At 46.6% G+C, this 24291-nt stretch overlaps 1 protein-coding gene across 3 annotated transcripts in view; it reads right to left on the reverse strand.

The window, feature by feature from the left end:
* Positions 1 to 287: 287 nt before the first annotated feature.
* Positions 288 to 24291, reverse strand: part of STK10 (serine/threonine kinase 10) — an 86504-nt gene continuing 62500 nt past the window's right edge. For all 3 annotated transcript variants that reach the window (XM_090064204.1, XM_090064202.1, XM_090064203.1), the window contains 13 exons: positions 23233 to 23314; positions 21660 to 21794; positions 18594 to 19187; positions 12910 to 13040; positions 10325 to 10448; positions 8665 to 8844; positions 8213 to 8305; positions 7926 to 8055; positions 7380 to 7504; positions 5736 to 5924; positions 4282 to 4407; positions 3752 to 3865; positions 288 to 3636 (listed from right to left, as the gene is read on the reverse strand). In XM_090064204.1, coding sequence (XP_089920330.1) covers positions 3496 to 3636; positions 3752 to 3865; positions 4282 to 4407; positions 5736 to 5924; positions 7380 to 7504; positions 7926 to 8055; positions 8213 to 8305; positions 8665 to 8844; positions 10325 to 10448; positions 12910 to 13040; positions 18594 to 19187; positions 21660 to 21794; positions 23233 to 23314 — 2164 coding nt within the window. In that variant the 3' untranslated portion in view covers positions 288 to 3495. The remainder of the gene's footprint in view (positions 3637 to 3751; positions 3866 to 4281; positions 4408 to 5735; positions 5925 to 7379; positions 7505 to 7925; positions 8056 to 8212; positions 8306 to 8664; positions 8845 to 10324; positions 10449 to 12909; positions 13041 to 18593; positions 19188 to 21659; positions 21795 to 23232; positions 23315 to 24291) is intronic.

Below are 24291 nucleotides of genomic sequence, written 5' to 3' on the forward strand. Positions count from 1 at the left end.
GAACAAGGACTTTCAAAGAACTCCAGGCTGGAACAGCAAGCTGCAAGAGAGGAGAGCTATTTTACTTGCACAGATCCTATCCACACAAAGATGCAACAAAACCATTTGGGTGTAGCTTGGTCCTCTCAGAGAACAAGTGCCCAGCTTTGCGAGGATAATATCCTAGCACAGGCATCAGGACTTTTTCCACCCAGCTATCTGCTCTCGATACAAATAACACAACTAAAACTATGCCACTAAGAAGCAAAGTTCAATGAATACACAAAATATTAGATTCATACCCAATATATCACTTAGTTACTTTATTAGAATAATTATTTACATTTTAGTGGCTGCACCACTAAAGACATTTTACAAAATATTTTCAAAAAAAATCATTCAAAGATGAATTAAAAAAACAAAAGACTCTCTCCCCATCCCCATGTGAAAATAAGTTGGTTTTGTTTACTTAAGGGAAAAAAGTTACTTCCAAAAGTGGAAAGGGGAGGAGAGGGGAAGGATCTTTCCTGCCTTAACAAGGAAAAAAGCCAAGTCTCCTTTAAACGTTATATTTTCATGGCATGCATTATTGCCCTCCTCTTGGGCATCACCTCTGCCCTTTTGTTAACTTACCAGTTGGGGTCAGACAAATAGCACACAACAAAAAACAAAAAAAGGTTGTCCTGTTAGGAAAACAGCAATTAAGTTACAGGTTTCCAGCAAGATCTTTGATTAACTGGATGAACAAGGGACTGGTTTACCAAGAAAAGTAACACGTCTGCAAAAATCGTCCCCATCTTCACTGCTGCACAATATACATATACTACTCGCACCCTACTTAGGAATACTTCCGTCTGCCTTACACACTGTTATGAGATGCATCTGTCTAGACTACTGGGGTCACAATTGCACCTTCCCCCACCCATTTCTGAACACTTAAGCCAGAAACCATCTCTTGCATATATATTGGAGAAAATCCTTCCAATGATCCAAAAAGCAAATACACAGGACAAGTCAAAGACCAGAGTCTGATATTAGTGATTGCTCAGACTTACATCAGTGGGGCTGGAAACAAAAATTGGCCTCTGAGCTGTAGCACTTCATTTCTAACACTATCTGAAGGTTTGAGCCAACCCTCCATTTGAAGAACAACCACCCTCATTCATTCCCACATGAGCTCCCAGAATGACATCAGGATGTCTCAATAAAAGTAAAGCCAATACTTATGGAGACAGGACAGTTAATATGTATATGGGGGAATTAGCTATTATTGAAAAGATCCCAGGTGGTCTATTAAAAAAAAGGGGGGGGGTCTTCCAGATCTCACAACATTTTGAGCATTTTGATCAATCAATTATGCATTTTCTCTGTTTACATTACTTTTCCATTTGATGTATCAGTTAAGCTTTCACTACCCATGGCTGACTGCCCAGGTAAGCCTGTCTGAGCTACTGTGCGCCAAGTAATAAAACATTAATACCTTTAATTCAGAGGGAACTCTGAATGGCCAAGTGGACACATCCCTGAACATTTTCAGGAAATTAGAATTTTAAAAATAACTTTAAACAGATAATAAATTTACTCCAAATTGCTAAAAAGGTGCTTAAGAACTTCAAGCTGCCAGGTCTTTCAGCTTTCCAAGCGTTTAGGATTCACAACTAACATACATCTCTTCTAGCTGGTACCATCGCCTTAGTTCACTGCAAAGTTAATGAGTCTCCTGAAACACCACATGAGATCTGGGATGGTGACAGAGCAGCACTTTGATGGAGATGCTGGTATATTTCCAATAAGACTCTCTAAACTGGAAAGTATGATCTATGTGCAGAAAGTTAATTCAGCCCATAAACCAATGGAAAAAGAAACAGCTAACTGTGACTATATGCTGTTCTGTGACCAGGTAGTCACATAAGGAAAAGGAGGCTATATAGCAAGTTCCCTGTTCTCTATGCCAGGTCAAAGCAGCTCCAAGCTGAAAGGTGGCTGCATCACACACAACAGATTCGCGTGCTATTCGGCTAACTGGAACAATAATACGAGACTGACCCCAGTCTGCATATACACAGGTGATTTATGTGGATTGACAGTGTCTAGGCTAGGATAAAGAAGCTAGGGAAGTTTAACTTCCAGCCATACATTACTGCAAAGCATGTTTACAATTGAATGCAACCAGAGACCCTACTGGGGCCAAAATGCATATTGTGAGGACAGACCAAAGACTGACTACATCACAGCATCATGCGGAGGGAGAAGGTAGGCAGAACCTGTAGTACAACTGCCAACCTAGTTTTGTAGGACTCGAGGCACAAAGCCAGGAGAAGAATTTGAGCTAAATTGTGAACAATTTTAAGGAGCTTAGGCATTACTTTTGCAACAAGCCAGTAGGAACCGTCACTTGCATATTCCTTTCCCAGAGCACTAGTTTCAGGAGCTGAACTGCATGGGTATTTGCCAGATGTATTACTCTTTACAAACCAAGCTTCATATTAGGCAATTTGCACTGCAGAAGTCTGAGTAATCTCCCTGTCCCATACATGCACAGCACTTTCCAAAGCTCCATCATACATGTACCTCTAAGAGCCACATCAGCAATCACCACCAGACAGAAAGAATATGATTACCACCAATAATATTTCACCGTGTCAATATGCAGAACTGAATAAAACCACAGATTCTCTCAATGCACAGCCCCATCCTTTCTTAGAAGACAAAAGCCTGGGCTGGCTTGGCAACTTAGCAGTGATACTCCACACACTACTTTTTAGGAGACCTGGATTTGAATCCTCATCACCATGTTCTTCAAGCTCCTGGAGGGGTGCTGAGTGCCAGAGTCACTAGGACCCAGAGAGAGGGCTGTGCCATTTAACATTAATAACCCAGACAAATAAAGGAAATGCCCAGCCAAGTCCCCTCACATTTTAAACCTGGAGAAAAAGAAATGCTGAGTCTTGTTTGAACAGCCTAGGGAGATGGAGACCACAGTAAACAGAGATGACTTTCCTTTGCCCCCCATATTTTTAACTTTTTTTCTGGTAGGTTAGCTTCTGAACCCTTTCAGGCCTCAGGGATCCAGGAGACCCAGACAGCATGAGACAATACTGTATGCTGATAAAGACTGGATCAGTCACTAGTCTGACAGAGTGGAAGGAGGGCTAGCCATGAAGAACAGGAATATTAATCATCTTGAATAGTGCTCAGTAACCAAATGCTTCTCTGGTCTACAGCCTTTACTCATTTGGTAGGCACAGTCTCCTGGCATACAGCTTTAGGTGGACAAGCTTGGCACCAAGGAAAACTACTGATGCTCTGAATCCATCCAGCCTTTCCCACAGAGAGACAAGTGGCAGGAGGACATATTGATCTCAGAGAGAACAAGCAGGACAGGAGGACTTTGTTCTGAGAAGACACTGCAGCGTGGGCAAGAAGGTCCCAAAAGTTTCAGGTTGCTTGTCTATAGCCAATGAGGTTACATTGACTGCCAGCTGGCTGGCTAGCTTGTCTGGCCAGATCCAGATGTTATGAGCACCCAGTGGAGCTGAATGGGACAAATTTGGCAGGTTTGTTGGGGGATCCAGGGGTTTGACCATCTGCCTCCTCACTCATTTTGAAGAACATCTCCTGCTCATGCTTCTTCAGGTTCAGCTCATCCTCCAGAGCCTTCATGCAAAAAAGGGAAAACACACAAGAGTGGGATTCATAAGTATGCTGTTGCTATTGACACAGCCCCTTCCAGTCAAGCAGACTGCAGTGGCACCGGTGCAGGAAATATTACCTTCTTTCGTGGCCTCAGCCTATCACGCCATTCCTTCATGTGCTGGTTGTGGTTTTCATCCAGGGACTTCAGCTTCTGGGTCTCATGTTCCATCAAGAGGTGACATTTCTCATTCTAAATAAAACAGCCAGAAGATGGCATAAGGAGTCTGTGGGTGGCAACAACACTAGACACAAAATCCCTCCCACTCAAAAAACAAACTTTGTAAAGCCTTCTTCCTGGATCCTGGTGTCCACGTAGAAACTCACTAAACCATGGACTCCAGATGAAATGGAGATGCCTTCCTCACCTGTGTTCCTTCTCAGATATCCCAGCACTCTTGCCAAGTCTGAGGCAGCTTGGGGGTAACACTCCTGCATGCCTAAGGGAACTACTTAATATGAACAGATGGGTGATTTCAACTCTAGTTAAACTTCTGCTCCACATGACCACAGTGACTAAGACCTGCAGCACAGGTCATTGGAGAAGAGGATACTCCCATCCTCGGGCTATACGCAGGTCTGTAAGGTCAGTCAATGGTGCAAAGTTACCTGCAGTTGCTGGAGCTCCTGTACATTGCTCTCACACTGGGCCTGCATGTCCTTCATTTGCATCTCATGTTTCTGTTGCTGCTGCTGCCGCTCAGCCTTTTGCCTCTTTTCTTCTTGTTGAGCAAACTGGAAGAGAAACCAGGCCCCAATAACCCAAGGGCCCCAAGCTCAGAGACTGGTAAAGAGACTAGCCAAGGAAGGAGAAAAGGAAGGGTGGAGTCCTAAAATACTCAAACTGATACAAAAGTTATATCCACAGAAAACCCATTCAAAACAGCCTGGTAAAAATTAAACTGCAGATCCCACTCAATTAAAAGATCCTGTGATCCCCCACCCAACTGAAAAAAACCATTTCAAAATGAAACTCTATACTACAGCAGACACTGTAGATCTCAACACAAGGGCTGCTGCCACTCCCCAATCCAGTCTCAAGGATATCAGTCTCATGCCCACACCCACGCTGTTTAATATGACTGAGAGCTCTTGTGACCGGGTAAATAATCAAGTTAATCATTAAGTTGTTGGTTCTGTCAAGCTGTTGTTATTCTGTTTAAGACAGATGGAGGGCTTGGGTCCACTAGGCATCTTCAGCAGTTTGACTGACCCACTCTGCCTGGGGTTTGGTCCTGAGGTGAGCACCTGATGGGTGGGGATTGAGATATGCCAGACCTTAGAAACATTTTTCACTTTGCATTCCCAGTGCTAATTAACACAGTCATTTGTTTTAAGAAGAAATGAGAAACAGCTTCCCCATTCCTCCAATAACCAGAACTGCAGTATTGCACATGCTAGTGCAGCAGTCTGTTCTGACTGCAAGTTACTTGGGAGCTTTTCAAAATCCCTTACTGCAGCTGCCTGCACTACTCTGCCACAGAGATCCACGGGTGTTGGAGGTATGACAATGTCACTGCTTCCTCCTTTGGGACTTGTTTACATTCAGGAAATCAGAATGATTTAAGAGGTGAGCAAAGGCAATAAGTTAAACTGAACTAAAATACTATGTGGACACTTTTCAGAGTTAAAGTGGCATCAGTCTGAGTTTTATCTTGCTTCCCTTTGTAACCTGCTTTAAATCCACTAAACCATTTTTTAACATTTAAATCTAAATGAATATTCCCAAGTGTTGCTATATAGACAAACCCTTAAGTTACAGCAGTGCTGCACCTTAAATTTTTCCAGATGTTGCTGTTGTGGGATCATGGTACTTCATTCTAGCAGAACAGGTCCCAAACTAGTGGTCACGCTTGCAAATGGAGTTGTAAGCCCCAAAGACTCACATCAGGAGATGTCACACGCCTGGCAATGAGGTTGACGCAGAAAGACTGGGAGCCACTGCTCTTAGCATTCCAGTGTCTCCCGCAAGGCAGTGCAGTGCAGTGCTTCACTCGTAGCGATGGGACCATCTCCACAGGCTCTCTTTTTTTGGGGATACCACCCGGGACAGTGAGACTTACCTGCTTTATCTTTTCCCTTTGTTCTGACGCACTCCCACTGGAATTTATGTGGAGGCTCTTCTTGAACATGGCCATACGGGTCTTCCCTTCACTCCTCTGGATTTTGGGGAGACGGGTTTTCTCCTGCTGCTGCCGAATCTTCAGCTGCTCAATCATTCGCTGGTTGTACCGCTGCATTTGTTCCTGCTCCTACAAAGATAAAATGTAAAGAAACCAGGTTCAGTACAGAAAAGACTTGTCAGGCAGAAGGAGTGACTTTAGCAGTGAAGAGAAATGGAGAACACTGAAGGGCTTTTAGTGGTGGTGTGAGGCCTGAAAGTCTCACTGAGGTAAAAACAGCCTCAGTTCCCAGGAGCCATAATATAAGTGGTTGCTAGATAGACCAAAAAGGCAGACAAGGATGGGGGTTAAAATGAGGAGGAATATCAGCTTGTGGTTACATTTTTTACTCAATCCCTGCAGAATTCTTGACAAGGCCCAATAGACCAGGACTATCCATACTCTAGGTGCGAATGGGCCTCCCCGTCTCCTATCACAAACAGGAGAACAAATGAGACAACAACTGATCCAAGACAAGATGTAAGAAGCTGAACAGTTGCAGCAGATTGAGCTCCAAGTAATTTTTGGGAAGGAAAAACTAGATACAGTGCTTTTACCATCCCTTGGGTACGGGGTGGGACTTAAAACAGGTCATCGCCATGAAACTACTAAGATCTTTATCTGCAAGTCTGGGTCATAGGCATTTTACTGAATATTTTAAGTTAACAGTGTTAATGACAAAAGAGCTTTTTGCTTTCATGCAGCAATTTTGGGTATACTTTTAATTCCCCTGATCCTCCCTGGAACTGACACCACATCAGACAACGTTTCAGCATTAGAACACAGTGCTGCTATTAAATCAGGGGTAGGCAAGGTTTTTTGGCTGGAGTGCCGAAAAACTCCACAATGCCTGCCTTGGAAGGTGCTAGAGTGCTGGCATGGCAGAAAAATAAAATGAGGGCAAGGAGTACATGGCAGGATGTCCTGCTTGTGCCCCTTGCCCCTCACCCAAAGCCCCTGCCCCCCCAGCCCTACTGCCCCTTGTCCCCCACCCAAAGCCCCTGACCCACAGCCCAAGCTCTGTGGCTGCCAGCAGCTACCCTGGCTCTGGGTAGCTGCTGCCAGCCGGGCTCCCGGGCTCCCAGCAGGGAGCAGCCCGGTCTCCGTCACTGGCAGCAGCTACCCAGAGCCAGGGCTGGCTGCGGTGTGCCAAGAAAAATGGCCTCGCATGCCATGTTCGGCATGTGTGTCAGGGGTTGCCAACCCCTGTATTAAAGCAAGAGATAACATAGCCTAGAAAACATATATAAAATATTAAGAAAACAGCAGGCTCATAAGCAGCTGCAGTTATAGCTAGGGTGACCTTATTTCCCTGTCTTGAAATGGGACACTAATTCCCTCCCGTTCCAAGACTGTTCAACTGCCTCAGAGCTTTCCAGGAGGGCGGGATGGAAGGGGGCCTGAAAGCCAGAAAGCAGGACACTGCTTAAAGAGTGGGAATGAAGCCACTTTCAGCCAAGCAGACCAAGAACAGGTTCTACTGCAGTAGCTCCAGACCCTGCTGATCAGTAGAGGGCACCACCTGGGAAGATTGCACTCTATTACCTTCTCATGCTTTCGGACTAGCTCGTGCCTTTGGAGGAAGTATTGGTCCTTTAGCTGCTGCTTGATAAGCTGGTGTTTCTCCTGCAGGTGATGCTCCTCTAGTTCCCACAGAGAAGCTTCTCGGTCTGAGGAAAAGGAGACAAAATTAAAAGGATACCTACTAATGCACATACGTTCTTCCACATGCAGCTTTTCCCAAGCTCTAGTGATTCCATCAACCAGGAGCTGTAAAGCTGATGAAGAGGTGATCTCTCACCTTCTGCTTTCCAAGAGGCACCAGGGGCAAACCACATCAGAGAATCATCTCTTGTAATTATGAAGACTAATTGATTCATACTTGTAAAACACTTTGAAGATTAAAGCGTTAACTATTATTATTGTTAATCATTTAGGAAGACTCTGGCAAGGCTCCATGCCCACCTCACCCCCAATCCCATCCTGCTAGCTTGCAGCAATGTCAGCATCTGTTATGTGGGAAGAGCGAGTGCTGGATAAACCCAGCTTTGTCAGTATTCATGTTCTCCCTCCCCTGCCCATCCTACTTACCTCTCATGAGCTGCTGCTTTTTGTTCAGGCACTCGCGCTCCTTGTCAGAAATTTCCTTCCGGTTCTGCATTGTGATAGTCTTCATGATTGTATCCAGGTCCTCCTTCTGTTTGGCTAAGAATTCCTGTTCCTAGAAGACAAGACCCTACAATGAGCCCTCTTCCTGCTGTTACTTGATGCACAACATTTCTACATTAAGCCCTGCAGCACCTTCAGGCAGGGAGTCAAGTTGTCACACTCTCCCCCCCATATACTCTGCACTCTGGTTTGATCCTCTCTGGCCTTACCATGACTTGCTTGCTTTGAGCAAATTCATCCATCTTCACCTTCATGCTGTCCTTACGCTGCTGCCGGGGAAGCTTCTCAACCTCACTCTTGACCTTTGAGGAAAGGGAAAATATTTTCATTGGGAACTTCAGGAGCTGGACCACCAGAGCAATCCAAGAGCTCAGGAGAAGAGCAAAAGCCTCACTGTGGGCCCTGCAACCCATTCAAATTCAAGCCAGATGGAAACCAGCTATAAAGTTATTACATTTTTTCAAGTTCTAACTTTGAAGCTGGTTGGCTCTTTTTGTAGCTTGACAGTCATTTTTATGGTGTGATAATTACTTCGCACTTGTGGCCAGTCTAAACTTATTGTGTAATTAACCAGTTAATTGCATATTCCCTTGGATAAGGGTGAGGGCATCCTTAAAAATTACAGCAAAACGGTTTTTGCCTGTCCCTTTCTCATTTTTACCTCCTTCTTTTTCTGTTTAATCTGCTCCTGGAATCGGGCATAATCTCGCTCCTGCTCAGTGCGGATGCGCTTTGCTTCCTCCCTCCGGTGTAGGGTGTGATCTTGCTCCATCTTCTCAATCTGTAGCTTCTGCTGACGTTCCAGGTTCTCCAACTCAGTATCATAGAATTTCTTCTTTCCCTAAATTGGGGAGAAGGAGGGGCAACACATGCAGTCAAAATAATAAAAACCCCAGAGAAGGGTCAATCTAAAGAGAAAAAAAACAAGTCCTGAAAGAAGTTGAGCATCTTTTTCAAAAGTGGATAGAAGTTTACAAAAATGAAATATCAAGGGCACATCAGCTTGGCAGCTCCTGGCACTGCCAACAGGGGGCTCTTCAAGCACATTCCACCTACCTGCTCCTGCTCACATGTGCTGAAACTCAGAACTGCAGCAGTGAGGCTGCTCACACGGGTGCTGGAGACTGAGACCTGAACAGCAGCCACAGGAAGGTGGTCTCAGAGCAGCCTCACCATTGCATTTACAGGCTTGGTGCATGCAAGCACAAGCTGGTGGACAGGGCAAAGCCAAAGCTAATGTGAACGTATACTGTGCCAACTTCATGTCCACTCCTGCCAAAGCACCTCAGTCTGAGCCAGCTCTGGACTCTGACAGATCAGCAGATGAATTTCACATCTTGATATACATCCGGTATCTAACATCCTGGGGTAGAGTTTAGTGCTTCTAGAAGCTCAAAACATAGGCTTAGGCTTGCAAGTGAAAGACATTTAAATACTGTAGAAGGCACTCTGGGGACACCCACATATCTGCCCTCTCCTTACTTCTGAGCCATATCAGCATAACGCCAGTGTCAGCAGGAATGCAGGCAGCTGTGGGATGTGGGTTGATTGCTAAGTGCCTCAGAAAAACTGTAGGGGAAGCACATCCCTTTCTTGCGCATCACACCATAACATGGACAAATCTTAGCAAGCAATAACTGCTTTTAACAGCAGGGTCCACAAATGCCGTGTGGTCCACAAATGCTGTGTGGTCAGGGCAAGATTTAAAAATTTAAGAGAAACACACATGCAGTTATGCCTCTTGCCCTCCAGGTAGGACACTGGAGTTGCCAGCTATACACACTGCTTGAAACAGGAGACACTTCATTGCTGGGTCCCAAAAAGGTGGGGGGGTTTTGTTTTCTTGTTTTCTTAAAAAGGGACTTCTTTATAAAAAAGCCTCTAAAGCCACAATTCACCTTCGTTCTATCTATAGCCAGAGACATACCAGCTGGCTCTGCTCTGACACTACAGCACACAAGCTGGCTGTGGGTGGAACGTGGAGTTTGGCCCAGCATCTCCAATTTATTTCTGGAGGAGGGCATGCTCCTTTGAGGTATATAAGGAAGTTTTAGAAATAGTGTTAATGGGCTCTGACGCATCCTTAAGGAGGATGGTTCCTCCAGGGTCTCCTGGATTGTTGCACCCTCTCAAAATATCCCTGAAAATGCAGCCAGCTTTACTTCTGGGGAGCAAGCAAGTGTTTGGCATGTGGTGCAGGCCGGTTAGCCAAGCTATTCAGCACATGTTGTGAGTTCCTGAACTCTCTCACTCTCTGCTGATGAGCTGGAAGGGAGAAGTCCCAACCAGTCAGGGTATTTTATTTCCTCCTTCCCACATACCGTTGTTTCTTGCTCAAAGCGCCTCAGCATTTGCTCCATTTGCAGTTGGTGTTTGCTGTTTATCTGGGCCTGGCTCCTGTGCTCCTCTTTCTGAAGGAGACGCAGCTCTCGCAATTCCTGGCGCCTAAAGGTTTTAAGGAGGAGAAAATAAAAAGTAAAATTCAAGGTTGGGTCCCTCATCAGGGCAGGCAGCATTTGTAAGTGAAGTAACATGGGAGCAGAAATGGCATCAATGAATGGGCAGGAAACAGAAAGCACTCTGTCACCTCCTAATGTTCAACTGTTACTGCTTTGAACGTGGGGAGCAGGGTAGATGCAGACTGAGTGATTGCTCCCAGGGTTGTATTGCTGTTCTCTGTTTATAGGAAGGAGAAATTTTAACAACATTAACAGGTACCAGAACGTCAGTTTGTGCTAGTGAGACCTACCCACCAGCAAAACAGTAAATGGGAACCATACTGCTTGGGACATTTGAAAAGTGCCGAGGTAAAACTCATGACATCATTATAGTGTTGGCACAACCCTCTCCTAGCCAGCAGGAAAGATGAAGCCTACTACATCCTGTCCAGTTTAATTTAAACTGGTCTTTAAAATAGAGTTCAGCATTAGCTACGACTGTTCAAGTTCAAGGACTGCCTTCATTCCCAGGAATGACTCTGCCTCCGGCAGGCGGTCAGACCAATGGAGGTCCCTTCCAACCCTACTTCTCTATGATAAAACCTGGTAGCAGGACGAAGAGATCTTCCCAGAGTCTGCCTGTGTATCAAGGAGCTGTAACACATCTCTGGACAAGTCATCTGCCTTTGCATCTAACAAGCATGCAGTCTTGGCCTGGTTTCAGAGGCACATCAATGCTCACTTTCCAAGGTTACAATCTGGCTTGGTTGGAAATTGAAAAAGGAAAAAGAAAAAAAATCCAAAGCTTTACATGTGAAATATGCACTGGGACTTTCACTACTGTGCCTGAATGTTTCATGCTTCAGTGTAACACACGCATACAGACGCCTGGTGCTCTACTGGGAAAGCCACTTTAGAGCAATTTCCTGTATCAAAACAAACTCTTGCTCCATTAAGTCAACTGGCCCAAAAGGCCAGCTCCTCTTCACTGCGGCCTTAACAAAAAAAAAAGCAGTACCTTGGTATGTTCTAACAAATAGCAGGAAATAACTGATCTGAAATCCTCAGGTGGAAAAAAAGGTGCAAGGAAAATGAGTAAAGCTGCTAGGTCAGCTCATGTTGAATTGCAGCCTTCCTCAAACACATTTTGGTGCAGAAAGCTGAAGATTTTCAGCCTCTTCCCCATCTATCTGTTGCATAGGTGGAGTGAGCCAGTTAGTAAAAGAGGGGCCCAATTCTCAATTACTCCATTTCTGAGCCTGGGGCAAGGGTGGCCTAAAGTCACCTTTCTATTCTGCAGTGTTCATGGCACTGCTTGGTACAAGCCCCTGAGGTGGCTCTAAATTATGCTAGGCTTCCCACAGCCTCTGGACAAAGCAGTCCTAAACTGGAGGGCATGGGGGTAGACTTGCTGCCCATCAAATTGATTCGCTGCAACTGTTTAGACTGTTCACTCTATCCAGCAGCAAGCAGAAACCAAGCTAGAGCGGTCTACCTCTAATGAAACAACTACTAAATTACCATGGTTTAGCTTTCATTTACCATGGGATAAAACAGACAAATGAAACAGTTGCAATGGATCAGTGTGATACATGACAAGCCCCTCTCCTGCCTTAACTCATTATAATTGTTTTGTCCGTCCATACTCGGAGAACAGGTAACGAACACTTTGCTCCAGCTATTTATTTCTTGTTTGGGAGAATGAACAGACTGGCATGACTAAACCTCTGTGTAGGTTACATTCTCAGGGCATTCTTTAAAGCAGTATATGGGAAGCCTGTAACAAAGAATCAGACCCAATAATTTTTATGACCGTTTCATTTCACTGTGGCTGCTACTAATAATGAAGTTAGAAACAGCCTCTTCTGCCCATGTTAAAGATCCTAGAGGTTTGAAGGCTATAAAAAAATAATGGAATCATAAAACTTTCAGAGAGGCTGAGCATGCTGAATACTAAGTGAGCATCTGAGTCTATAGCTCATCTTGGCCTTTTGCTGACTAAAGTCTGAGCAGACAAAATAGCAGAAGAGGAGCTCCTTTTGAGGTTCGATTAAGTTATTTTAGCCGAGCTGATGTGTTGGATTGACAGCTCTAGAAACAGGAGTAAATTTGGCCGCAGGACAGACTTAGGAAGCCAGCAGTGAAACGGACTTCCTCCACAGAGCACCCCCACTAAGCCTCAGCTCTGAATTTATTATGGGAGAGAGAAGCTAAATTTGTGCATCACATGGAGCTCCTGCCTCTCCTGGTGCTGCCAACAAGGGAACTAAGGAGGAGGTCCGGGCTTTGGAGACAGTTGCTCAGAGTGAGCTAGAACGAGCTCACCAACGTTTCACAGAGGTCGCCTGATGGAGCGTTAAAGTCTCCCCCAGGTGTGTGCAGAGGCAGAGGGTCTGCACTCCATCACTCGCCCTCCGCACTGGCTAAGCCAACCCTCCCACCTGTCCAACGGCCACCCTCCAACTTGCCTGAGGAATCGCATTTCTTCATCTTTCTTCTCATCCTCACTGATGATCTTTGAGGTGGTGACACTCACTTCCACTCCATCCACCACAAATTTCCGGGTCCGCTTCAGCGTCTTGTTGTGCATCCTCGCGTCCTGATGTTCAGAAGGAGAGAAAATGGGCCATAAAGTGCAGTGCTAGGCTTATCACACACTGGCAGTGATGGCTGTTCCTGGGGCCTTTCTGACAGCTGAGCACAGCAGCCAGAATGCTCAAAATCATCCTATTAGCATTTTTAAGGACAGAAATGTCAGCCCTCCAGCAGTGTACACAAAAACCACTGCATCCACCAGAACTCAACAGCGGGTTTCTAGCATTACCTCAGTTCACCTGCAAGTTCAAACAGTGCTCTCTCATTTGAGAGAGCAGAATCAGCTCTGGTCACATTAGGATGAGTTTGTTATCCTCTTAATAAAAGCAACGCTTAAAAGAGATGAAAGAAAAGCAATGCCCTGACTAGGAAACCTCACCTGCCTGCCTAGCCATACAGGAAGCTGATGAACAACATCAAGGCAACTCTAAATCACATCTAGGAATCTATGAACATCATTTTTGTAACATACTCCCTTTTAAACAGCTCTCAGTCTTTCACCATCAGCTGCTGCAGCTCACAGTAAAGAAAGCAAGAGCAGAGGGAGTGCTGAGCACCTTCTGAATTAGGGTCTAAATTTTGAGCTGAGCCAAGAGACGCCACCATGGCCCAGAATGTGGTGCCCCTCTCTCTTTCTCTTGTTATTACTTTGCTGATCATCAGCTGCTTAGAGAACATGAAACTAATAAGCGAATCCCAGGTCCATTTTCACTAGCAGTGGTAGGGACAAGTGCCAAAAGCTGTTTGCACTCTTCCTCAGCCATGCTGCCAACTTTAGTTACCATCTGTTCCTCTGGAGATTATGAGCATGCTGTTAGGCAGGGAGACATGGAGGATAGGGCCTCATAATTAAATTTCCTTTGGAAGAGTGAGGTAAAGAAGTGACAAGTCATGCAACATTTCTGATATTGGCCCTACAGGTAGAAGGAAGAGCTGAAGAGGGGGGTGGGGGGGAGCAGATACGAACTGCAGGGAGTTGCTTCTCTTGCCTTCCTGGCAAGAATTACTCTAGCATTAGAGGAGGTTGCAAGAGATTCCAGTGAACCAGCAAAGCTGAGCGCTTAGTGTGCCCAGGAAGTGCTGGTGGCTAAATTCAGCAACAAAAGGGACCAGTCAGAACCAGGGAACTTGAGGCTCGTGTGGGCAGGAGAGCTTCGCAGTGTAACTTATAGCTGTTTTTACACCAAATATAAACGGGTGCTGCGAAAGCCTGAGTGGACCCCTTTGTATAAGACCAGCTCAGTCTGGTTTAACTTAAGGAAGGACTCAGCAAGCTAACAGTGAGAGATAGTGCTCCTTTCCCCAGCATTTAAAAACCTAAGTAGTCTTGAATTAACATGTATATTGCAAAGACAACTGTACAAAAGTTAAGCAATGCCAGGCTGCCTGTGCAAACTTAATTTAGCTCCTTTCGGCATATACAACATGATACTATCTTTAATTGTAGGAATAGCTATTAATTTCTCACAGCATGCCTGTCTCAGTGCACAGTTAATGAGCAGCTATTAGATGTTAACTTTCTTGTTCCTGAGCGAGTGGGCCTAGGCCTTATTTACTACACACAGTTCAAACTGCCTTCACGACTGAAGCATTAATTTCCTCGCAGGGAGTTCTATGGCTCTCATCACTACACTACCCAAGTGCTTCAAAAATAGCAGTAAACTTATTTTCGCACCACCTCTGTAAGGCAAAGTGGAAGCATCTTCCTTGTACAAGTTCACTGATGTCTAATCTTTCCAAGAAAGGCAAACATTGTTTGCTGAAAAGTTTTCCAAAGATGGCTTCTCTAGAAAACTTCTTCCCCAAAAGGTCAAAGTTGGAGCATGCTATAAGCTGGTGATTCTCAAGCAAGGTGCCACTGTCAGCTTGGGTGCCTTGGCATCCTTTCCAGAGTGCCACACAATGTTAGCACTCTTAGGTGTGCAAACATGATTCACAAGACAAACTCAGAGGGTGTGTCTAGATGAGTGCGCACGTGTGTTTCCCTGGGGACAAACAGCAGTGCCACAATATGTGCTGCTGCTATTTGTCCCTGGGAAACACCCAGGTATGTGAGCTCTGGCACGGCAAGTTATCCCAGGTGGGGTAAGGAGGCTGGGCCAGCACCTGGGCTGACCCCAGCAGCCTTACCTGTGGTCCTGGGGGCTTCCCAGGGCTCTGGCAGCAGTGATCCGGCAGTAGGGATCTGTCTGGCAGCTGGAGTGTGGCTCTGGCCAGCCAGGCTCTGGTTTCAGGTGGTGCATGCTGCCACCCGCTGCCCTGCTTTTTTCCTCTGTGGGTTTTTTTGATGCTGAGATCTCCCAGTGTCAGAAAAAAATGCCTGCACTGCAAATTAGCAGGCCAGGAAACGCCTGCATGTGTGGCGCATGAGGGGTGAGATGCTGCAGATGGATCTGCAGCACCGCATACTGCATGTGCGTACTTGTCTGGATGTGCCCAGAGATTTAATATAGGAATCCGCAGCATTAAAACCATTCCAACCTCCAGCGATTTTTCTGAGCTCTTTGCAACAGAAGAATTGCCCTATTATTTTTCTGTAGTCAAAAAACCATTGACAATTAAGAGCTGGCATTTCCCAAGGGATGCCTTGAGTCTAAGGAGGTTAAGAATTGTTGTTATAAGCAATTGAAACCAGGGACTTGTACTGGAATGTGTTTGGGCTTCCCTAACTAGAAACAGCCTTATCAGCTCAGCCTGTCACAGAGGCAGCCGCACAAGTTTCAATTCACACCCTAAGTTAGATAGATGCTAATCTTCATTCAAGCAAAGCTCTTAGTTCTGTACAATGCACATACAGCCCCTCCTACCGACACAGACAGGAAACCTGTGAAACCATTTCTATGGTGCATGTAAGTGGATGAGGAGCAGCAGCCAGAAAGGTCCCTGTTTTCTCTCAGCTCCCTCCTGCACCTGGTCAGTCCGAGACAAACAGACAAGCACAGCTACTTCCCAAAAGCATGAGCAGGAGGCCCGGGAAACCTCAAGACTCGCCAGAATCCACATCAACTGGCAGAGCGCTGATGCCCCACATCCCCTCCCCACCGCCGAAGGTGGGGGCGGTCCCGCCAGATAGGAGGGAGGGAATTCAGCACACAGACCTCTGTCTAGAGGGGACCAAAGTCAATGTTAAGTCGCAGGAATGACACAGAGAGGAAATTTAGTGTGGGCTCTGCTTTCACGGCCGAACTGTTACACACGCTACTAACAAGTGCACTTGAGTTTGTTAATAGTATAACCAGATCAAAGGCAGAATTTTCTATACAATGGTAGATTAGATACCCTTGCCCTTTAAGCCATCGTCCTCTAATAAACAGCTACTTAGAGAAGTCAGCCAAAGACTTCTGCAGACCACATGTGTTAGCATTCTCCCTAATTGTTTCCTTGAAAGGAAAAGTGAGTGCTTTGTTTTTTTTGCAGGGAGAGAAGAGAGACTGTGGTTCTACTACAGCTGGAAGCAACTACTTCAAAATCATCCCGAGAGCGCCCTCCGAACAAACACAAGTCCTGGCTAGTGCCTGGCAAGGCCTCTGGATCCAGCTCAGTGTTCCCTGAGAAGCAGTAACCCCATCTGAAAGGCTCCCAGGAAAGCAGCTTCTTTTCTAGGCAACAGTGTCAGTAAGATTTGATCACACTGGCTAAGAGGCAGGAAAACGAGACTTATACTTTGGCTAAGACACGGATCTCAGCCCCCCACTTCCCTTCTCCTTCCACCCTGGGTTGGACAAGTCACTTCATCTGAAGACCTAATTTGTCATATTTTACAGATGTGGATTAATGCCACACTATTCGACTCCAGTGAGGACTGATGTGTGTGTAGGGCCTGACTATATAACAAGGCTGCCCTATGGTTAGCTCTGAGACTACATAAAGGGATGTCCAGGACCTCAGGACAGATCCACTCACTAGAGATGTGCTCCAGTCCCCAGCATGCGTTTTGGAGAGGACTAAAATCAGAAGCTACCTTCCTGGTGACCTTTCAAACCAGGTTGCTGCTTCCTGTTGAACACAGCAGGGGATCCAAAGATGACCTCTTTGCTCTGAGCAGGATCTCGGGCTAGCACAGATTAGCTCCCTCCTGCTGTAACAGAACCACAGCCTCTTTTTTTTTTTTTGTTCCTTGCTCCCGGAAAAAACACCCAAAAGGTGGTGCTCATTTCCCCTTCCAGAGAAACAATTCGGCAGAGTGCTAACACATGTGGTCTAGTAAAAGTCTTTGGCTGGCCTCTGTAAATAGGTGATTATTATAGAAAGACTGGCTAGAAGGGATGAGACTGCTACACAAGAGCAGTCTCCCCACATTAGTAGGTTTGTATGAGCGGTGGGCTCCCCAGGGAGATGCCAATTACTGTTCTCACAGTGAGAGAGGAGCTGGGGAAGAAATTCTGTTATGAATGCTATTTGGGCATGTTCCTGTGCCTGGAAACCATCACACGCAGAGACAATTAGATAGAGATCTTGTACAGTACACACACATCTCTGGCTCTCCCAGTCGTGCAGTGCCTTATTTCTCCTTTCGGGGCTCAGTGAATATGTCACTTCATTTATTTTGTCTCTTCAATCAAAGCAATATTGACCTTTCCTGCTCAGATTTGCAAACATTCCCACCAGCCACCATAAAACCCTAGCTAAAGCCAAGATGACTGGGAGATCTTAGATCAAATCACTGTTTAACCTGACACAAGCCAGACCCAAAGCACAGCATATTTGAAGAATCATAAGCGACTACAACCAAATTAAGTTGTATCCTCATATCAGTACAGTGCTGACGGAAAGAGTTTTTTACTTTTCACACTGTGGCTTGTTCAGACTCTTATGCTGATGCAAGGGCATGGGTGGGAGCAGTCCTCGCAGCCTCAGGTTTCCCACTGCTTTTATCAAAAACCTAAGTTAGCTGCAGGAAGTAAAACCTTCACTAGATTTCAGTCGATTGGAGCCTGGAACTGCCAAGAGCATGCAGTGTACAGTGGCCACCCTGAGAAGGCCTGCCCATGCTAACTAAATATGTACTGCCCCATACCACAATTTCATAATCATTATACACCATACATAACTGCTTCCTGATACATCATCCACTGTTGAAAGTGCTGGAGAGAGACCAGCATTCTCTGGCCTTGTTTTTAATTACAAGGCCATGAACCTGAAAATGGGAATGGCGGATAATTTGATGAGATTTTCTATTTGCCTTGTCTAACTGCATTCCCCTCTGCTGGAATAACAACTTGCTGAACCTTGTTGCAGAGTTTGCCAATTCAAGATAATTGTTCTTGGACTATCCACCTATAAAGCGCTCTGCACTGTCCTCCACCATCATCCCCAAGGGATATGGAACATCATGTACCAGAGACAACCCATTTTTTCTTCCCTGGCTCAAGACCCATCAAGCTTCCAGAAGAAAATCCTTGGAGAAGTGTACTAGGACTATAAAGAAAGAAGACTGTCCGTCTGTCTGGAAGGATTCATATAAGTCTTTTAGGAAAGAGTACAAGTCTCCTGATATCAACATCTGAATGCTCAGCTGCACCTATGCTCCCCCACTACCATGACTACCCATCCTTACCTTCAGCGACATGGATCCAGACCCACTCTCCCTATTGAGGGACAGGTCACCAGACAGAGAGATGGTGAGGTCCATGCTTTCTGAAGCAGAAGTGCTGCCAGAATCGGAGTCCCTCTTGGATTGGTTGCTGGCAAACTGAGTGGGAGAATCCAGACTCCCATTAGCAAATCTTTCCTCAGCAAGGTTTTCCAGGTGGCTGCTTTCTGGATGGTCCCCGGCACTCTTGCACTCTTGGTTTGCTGGTTCCAGCTGGTTGCTTTGGTTTCTCTCTGCTGCTGAACTAACCTCAATGTCTAACAGTCCTGACTGGGGAGAAGTGCCTGGTTTTCCCTGTGGGCTGGGAATAGTTTTCCCATCCTCCATCTCAGAAGAGTCAGAGCTATTGATGGTTTTCATAGAGTTCTCACTCTCTGGCTTGTCATTGTCACTGCTAATCCCTTCGTCAGAGATCTTGTCACTTTGTCCATCAACAGCATCCTGGGTTGGCTCCACAGGTAAGTTGGGTCCATTCATCACTAGCGATTCTGGGCGTTTCTCTCCCTCAAAACTCAGCTGGCTCACCTCAGAGGGGTCTCGTTTGTGAGTACCATGGGGCTAAAAGGACAGAGAACAGAGACCGTTATTTTCTCATCTTTACAAAGGGGAAGAGGGAGAGACATAGGCACAGAATTATGTAATGACCAAGGATCTGGGTTTTCTGTTTCCCATGGGAAAACAGAGAAAAACAAGGATCTTCCCCTTTACCAGAGAAACCTGCGGATTTTGCTGTCTGCAGGCTGCAGAGTTCCAGCCTGCAATGGGCTGGGAGGGAGCAGGAGGAGGGCATTCAGGTGGGGAGCCCCGTGTGCATGTATACGCACTTGGCCGCCAGGCAGCCTGGAGAGCTGCTCCTCTAGGTTGGGGGGGTGGGGGGGGAAAGTTTCAGGCCCCTGTAGCCAGGGCTGGGGCTGCTGCCCAACCGGGAGGTGCGTGCGGCTTGGAGCCCAGGGCTGCAATGTGCGGCTGCAGGGCCCTGGTGGGGGAGGCTCGTCCAGAGGGCAGGGAGGTGAGGCCAGCTCCCTGCTGCTGCATGCACTCCCAGGGTGGCAGGGGGTACCCATGCCCCCAGATCTGTGCACAGGGAGGGGTGGGGCTGGGCTGCCTGCTGCAGGCTCCCTGCCCTGCCGCCTCCGCAGCCCAGCGGGTGTGACCTGGCAGAGTGGGGCTATGCAGGAAAGCTGCTCTACCCTCCCCTCTCCTCCCATTCTAGCAAAGTGTTAGGGTGAATGCTGACCCACTGTGGTCCAGAAAACAGGATCCACAGGCAGAGGCTTGGATTGAGCTGTGAGGGTGATGCTGCAAGCCTGGGCTCAGTGAGCACAGAGCACCCAGACTGCCTGGATCTAGAACTGCACGTCCTGTTTTGGCCTCAGTGCTTTTCAGAGCTCAAACATGCAATACTCTTTAGAACCCCAGAGTAACCAGCACTTGGGGAGATCCCCTCACTAAATAGCTTTACCAGTGTTTTAGGACAGAGGGTTGGCACCTCTTTTTTGCCTCTGACAGGAATTCACTCTCCAAGGTGGGAGACCTGATCTCTCTTTCACCTAAAAAAGCTCTGGGAATAGCAAAGGGCAAGGCATGTAGCAGTATTGTACCCCTCATCCACTCTGCACTCTCCATTATCAAAGCCTTTTTGATGCAAGGAATGCTATACTAAGTGGTCTCTGTTTCAGAAAGCTGTTGCAGGATGTGAAAGCAGTATTCCCACTTGCCTTCCTGGGGACAGGTGCACTAACAAAGAAGCAATCAACAAGCGGTTCTGAAAACCCTCGAGTGATGTGTTTAGCTGGGGGGGGTGGGGCTCTGGGATACTGAAGTCCTTGCGGGTCCGCCTGGGAGATTTCTAAGGATGCTGTATTGAGCCCAGGCTGTCAATTCTGTCTACCCTTGGCAAACACTGCCAGGTTTTAATAGCTTCCCCCTTTGCAGCAGGGAGGGATTTTGATAGCAGTTGCACTGTGGGAGCTGAATCTCTTGCTTGGATCCGGAGAATCCTGACACTCACTGGCGATACTGCACAGCAAAGCTTCCCAGAGGCCTCACTCTGGCCTATTTCCAGGGCCCTTAAACAGTGGCATCAGAGACAGCTTTGCCAATGTCCATTACCCTGCTGTCTCCATCCCAACCTCCCAGCCCACATCGTGCCCTTATTGTTCACCCTCTTCTTGGCAGCCCTGGCCCACTTCATACGCAGACAAGGCTCCTTAAACCAACAGGAGTGGAAAGATGCTGACTACTCTTCCCTTGGGTCTGGGTTCAGTGAAACTGCCTCCAACATGGTTTCCTCTTGTCGAGTTCAGACCCACAAAGGGAGGAGGCTGGCACTTCCTTACACACAGGATATGGACCACCAGTTCACCCGGCGGGCCAGACTGTTTTAGTCCCTGTTCTGAGTCGTAGCTTGCCACTTCCTCTCAGTCCCATGCTCACGTCGAGGAACCAACACCACCATAAATATTCCAGCAGCAGCCAGAACCTACCGCTGCTAGCAAAACAGAGCCAGGACATGAACACACTGGCCTCACAGGGACGGGCTGTCACTGCAGCCTCCACTGACCCATGAAGGCAGCATGGTTGCCATTGCACTGAGCTGGGGGTCAGTCATGGAAAAAGCCTTCACTGACCTTGGAACTTGTCAGCCAGTCTAACAGGGCTGCCGTGCTGCTGGGAATCCAGCTTTGCCAAAAGCAGCAAAACGCTGTGGCTTCTTCCTCTGAAGGGAAAGCCTGGCCTCCTAGCTGCATTGTTTTCCAGCACCCTTGGTGCGCAAGGAGCCGTGGCCCCTCCTGACTCAAGGAGCTGCCTTCCTGTCCACCTGAACGGGACTAACAAAGGCAGCAGCCTTCCCCCCAAGGGAGTCTGGGAGAGAGAAGATTAAAACAAAGTCACCCCTTTAAAACCAGAAAGCTCCCAGGTCCTTTTTCCAGAGCCGCCTCAATCTCCAGCTAGAGGAACTTTCTACCCTCAAAGAAAATTAAGGAGGCACATGGAAAAGGGGTGGGAGAGGGCATGATCGTGACTTACAGATGCAGGTTCTGATGAGTCATCCTCTTCTCCTTCCTCCCGATTGTCTTCAATTTCCTCCATCACTTCAGCCTTTGCCTCTGCCACCAGCCCACGCAGATCTCGGTTGCTAGTAACTTTTTTCACAAAGGGATGCTAAAGACCCAAATGTGTGTGTGTTAGAGACAGCCCCGCTTAGGACAGGCCTTATCAGAACACACTGGGGTGAGCAGACTTGATGCCCGTTAAATCTTTTTAATAGCCCTGGGGCAGGCAGAAAGTATTTTTCATTTTCAAGCAACTGTAAAAACCCAGGTCTGGCCTTTACTAGCTTCCCCACACTTAAATAAGCTCAATGCGCTCAAAAAGAGTCTCACATATCCCTTGAGCAATCCAAGAGCCTCACAGTCAAGGACATGGTTTCTGCCTTGAGTTGAGCCTCTTTGTACTTGTGGGCTTAAATCCAGACCTTTGCATTGATCTGAACTCAGTTCTGTACACTAAAAAAAATGTGCGCACGAGAGACGTGCCGAGGTCAAGTGACGGCTCATGCAAGCATATGCTCTAAACATGGAGCAGCCCTGCTCCGCACAGTATCAACATTTACCAAACAAAGCGACAGCTGCATTTAAACAAGAGGCTTTTGCTGCAGACACCATAGTTTAAGAGCTCCTCTCCTTGACACTTACTGACTCAGGGGTGGGAGCTGAGCTCTCCCTGTCAGCTGAAGGGAGGAGCAAAATCCTTGGGATCCATATGTGCAAACAGAGCAGAGGAATGTGCAACTGAAATTGGGGTCAGATCTCCCAGCACACAGAGCAATATATTTGTGTTAAGCTTCATCAAGAGGCTGGGGAGTCCCTCTGGTTTGCCGAGCGCATTGTCTACTTCCTGTTATTGACTAAGGTAAACATTCACTCGCTGTGAACTTTTTGAAGTGGCAAGCCACAGGCAAGCACGTTTCTTTACCATCTATATCCAAGATCTCCACTCTGGCTACTAGGCCAGATTCATTTTCCAAAGGAGGAGCGATTAAGCTATTATTTGTGTTGCACACAAAACAGAACGCTCTGAGGTCAAACAAGATGCCCCACCGACCACCAGGCAGGGTGGGTAGCACATGGCAAATGTGCTGTCAATATTCAGAGTGTTTTAATAGGCAGGAGAACGCACTTTACAATTTTGGGGGAAGGAAGAGGATGAATTAACTTGGAGCAAGCTATGCTGGTTGCTACCTTAGAAATCAGAGCAGTTACTGAAGTCAAGATCAGTTTTGCTACGGGCTTTAGCAGGAATAGGATTACCATAATTATTTAGAAAATGAAAGTTCCCAAAGTGCACTTTCCTAATAGAGAATGAGATTAGGAACATCCAGGGAGGCCATCACCAGCAAAGCAAAGGACTCTGGAGATGCACAAATGAACTACAGGCTTACAGAGAAGCCATATGTTTGCCTTAAAGCTTCCCCATATGTTTGGGACATGCACAGATTATTCAGATACTTCCTATTAGGTGCTTGGGGGCTTCATGACAAGCTTAACATAAAAATAACGCAGATCTGAAGGGTTCAAAGCCCTTGAGAATGTCCACCTACCTCCAGTAGCTGTGCCGCACTTGGCCGAGTCTCAGGGTTCTTATCGAGGGCAGTCTTCAGGAAGTCTCTGAACTCTAGGGACCTTTAAATGCACACAATCACTGGCAAGGAGCTCAGAACAGGGGAAGAAAGATCAAGTCCCAATGGGCTGCAGTGTTTCTATCTGTTCTCTCGCTCATCCCAAACTGTAGCCTGAACTGTCTCTGTGCACAATCAGCATTTCATCCACCTTGGAGGAAATGCAGTGAGAGGCTGATTTTTTAAAAGGAGAAAAGAACAAGGGATCTGGCTAATTGGAGAATTGGATTTTCCCTTAATCCCAATGGTACCAGCTGGCAGGAGCAAATCCTAGGCTGCCACTCAATCCCAACTCCTGTCATGGAGCCAAGGCTAGACAGATCACAAAGGGGTGCTTGGGGTTACTCAACATGACACAAGGCCTAGTGCTGGCACTGCCTAACAGCTAGGATGCCGGAGACCCTTCCTTTTGACTCTCCTAATTTAAGAGAGCGCCACAAGACTTGCTGAAACACCCAATATCCAAAGCTGTGCAAGACATCTGATCAACACAATAGCTGCAAATACTCTGAGGCAGGCCTCTTCCTCAGTTTATCTGGGTTTTTTCTGTGTTGCCAATCCAAGAGAATGCTTCATGGGAGGGTTTTAGCTTGTCAGAACTCAGACCTATGACAATGAAAATCCCTTTGATTATCCAAACTAATTCAGTGCTCCCCCTATATGCAGCTATTCAAGATTATGTGAGATTTTAGAGTGGGGGAGTGAAGTGGGGGGAAAGAGAGAATCATTTGGATTTGTTCTAAAAGGATGACATATTTCCCTCAAATTCTAGGAGAATAATTGTGCCTCATGGTAAATTTGTACTAAGACTAAAAGGGCCGCTCATCTTCTAGTGCAAAAATCCTCAATTTTGTTTCTCATGTCTTTAAGAAGGGCCACTGTATTGCAAGATCCCACTGCAGCCACCGCAACCCTGTACAAATGCGGTATCAGAAAGCTACTGCCCATGCCACTCCTGAACTGAAGGTGCAATGGAGTGGC

The sequence above is a fragment of the Crocodylus siamensis genome, chromosome 10 (assembly GCF_052110815.1).
Source record: "Crocodylus siamensis isolate JL-2025a chromosome 10, ASM5211081v1, whole genome shotgun sequence".
Lineage (NCBI taxonomy): Eukaryota > Metazoa > Chordata > Crocodylia > Crocodylidae > Crocodylus > Crocodylus siamensis.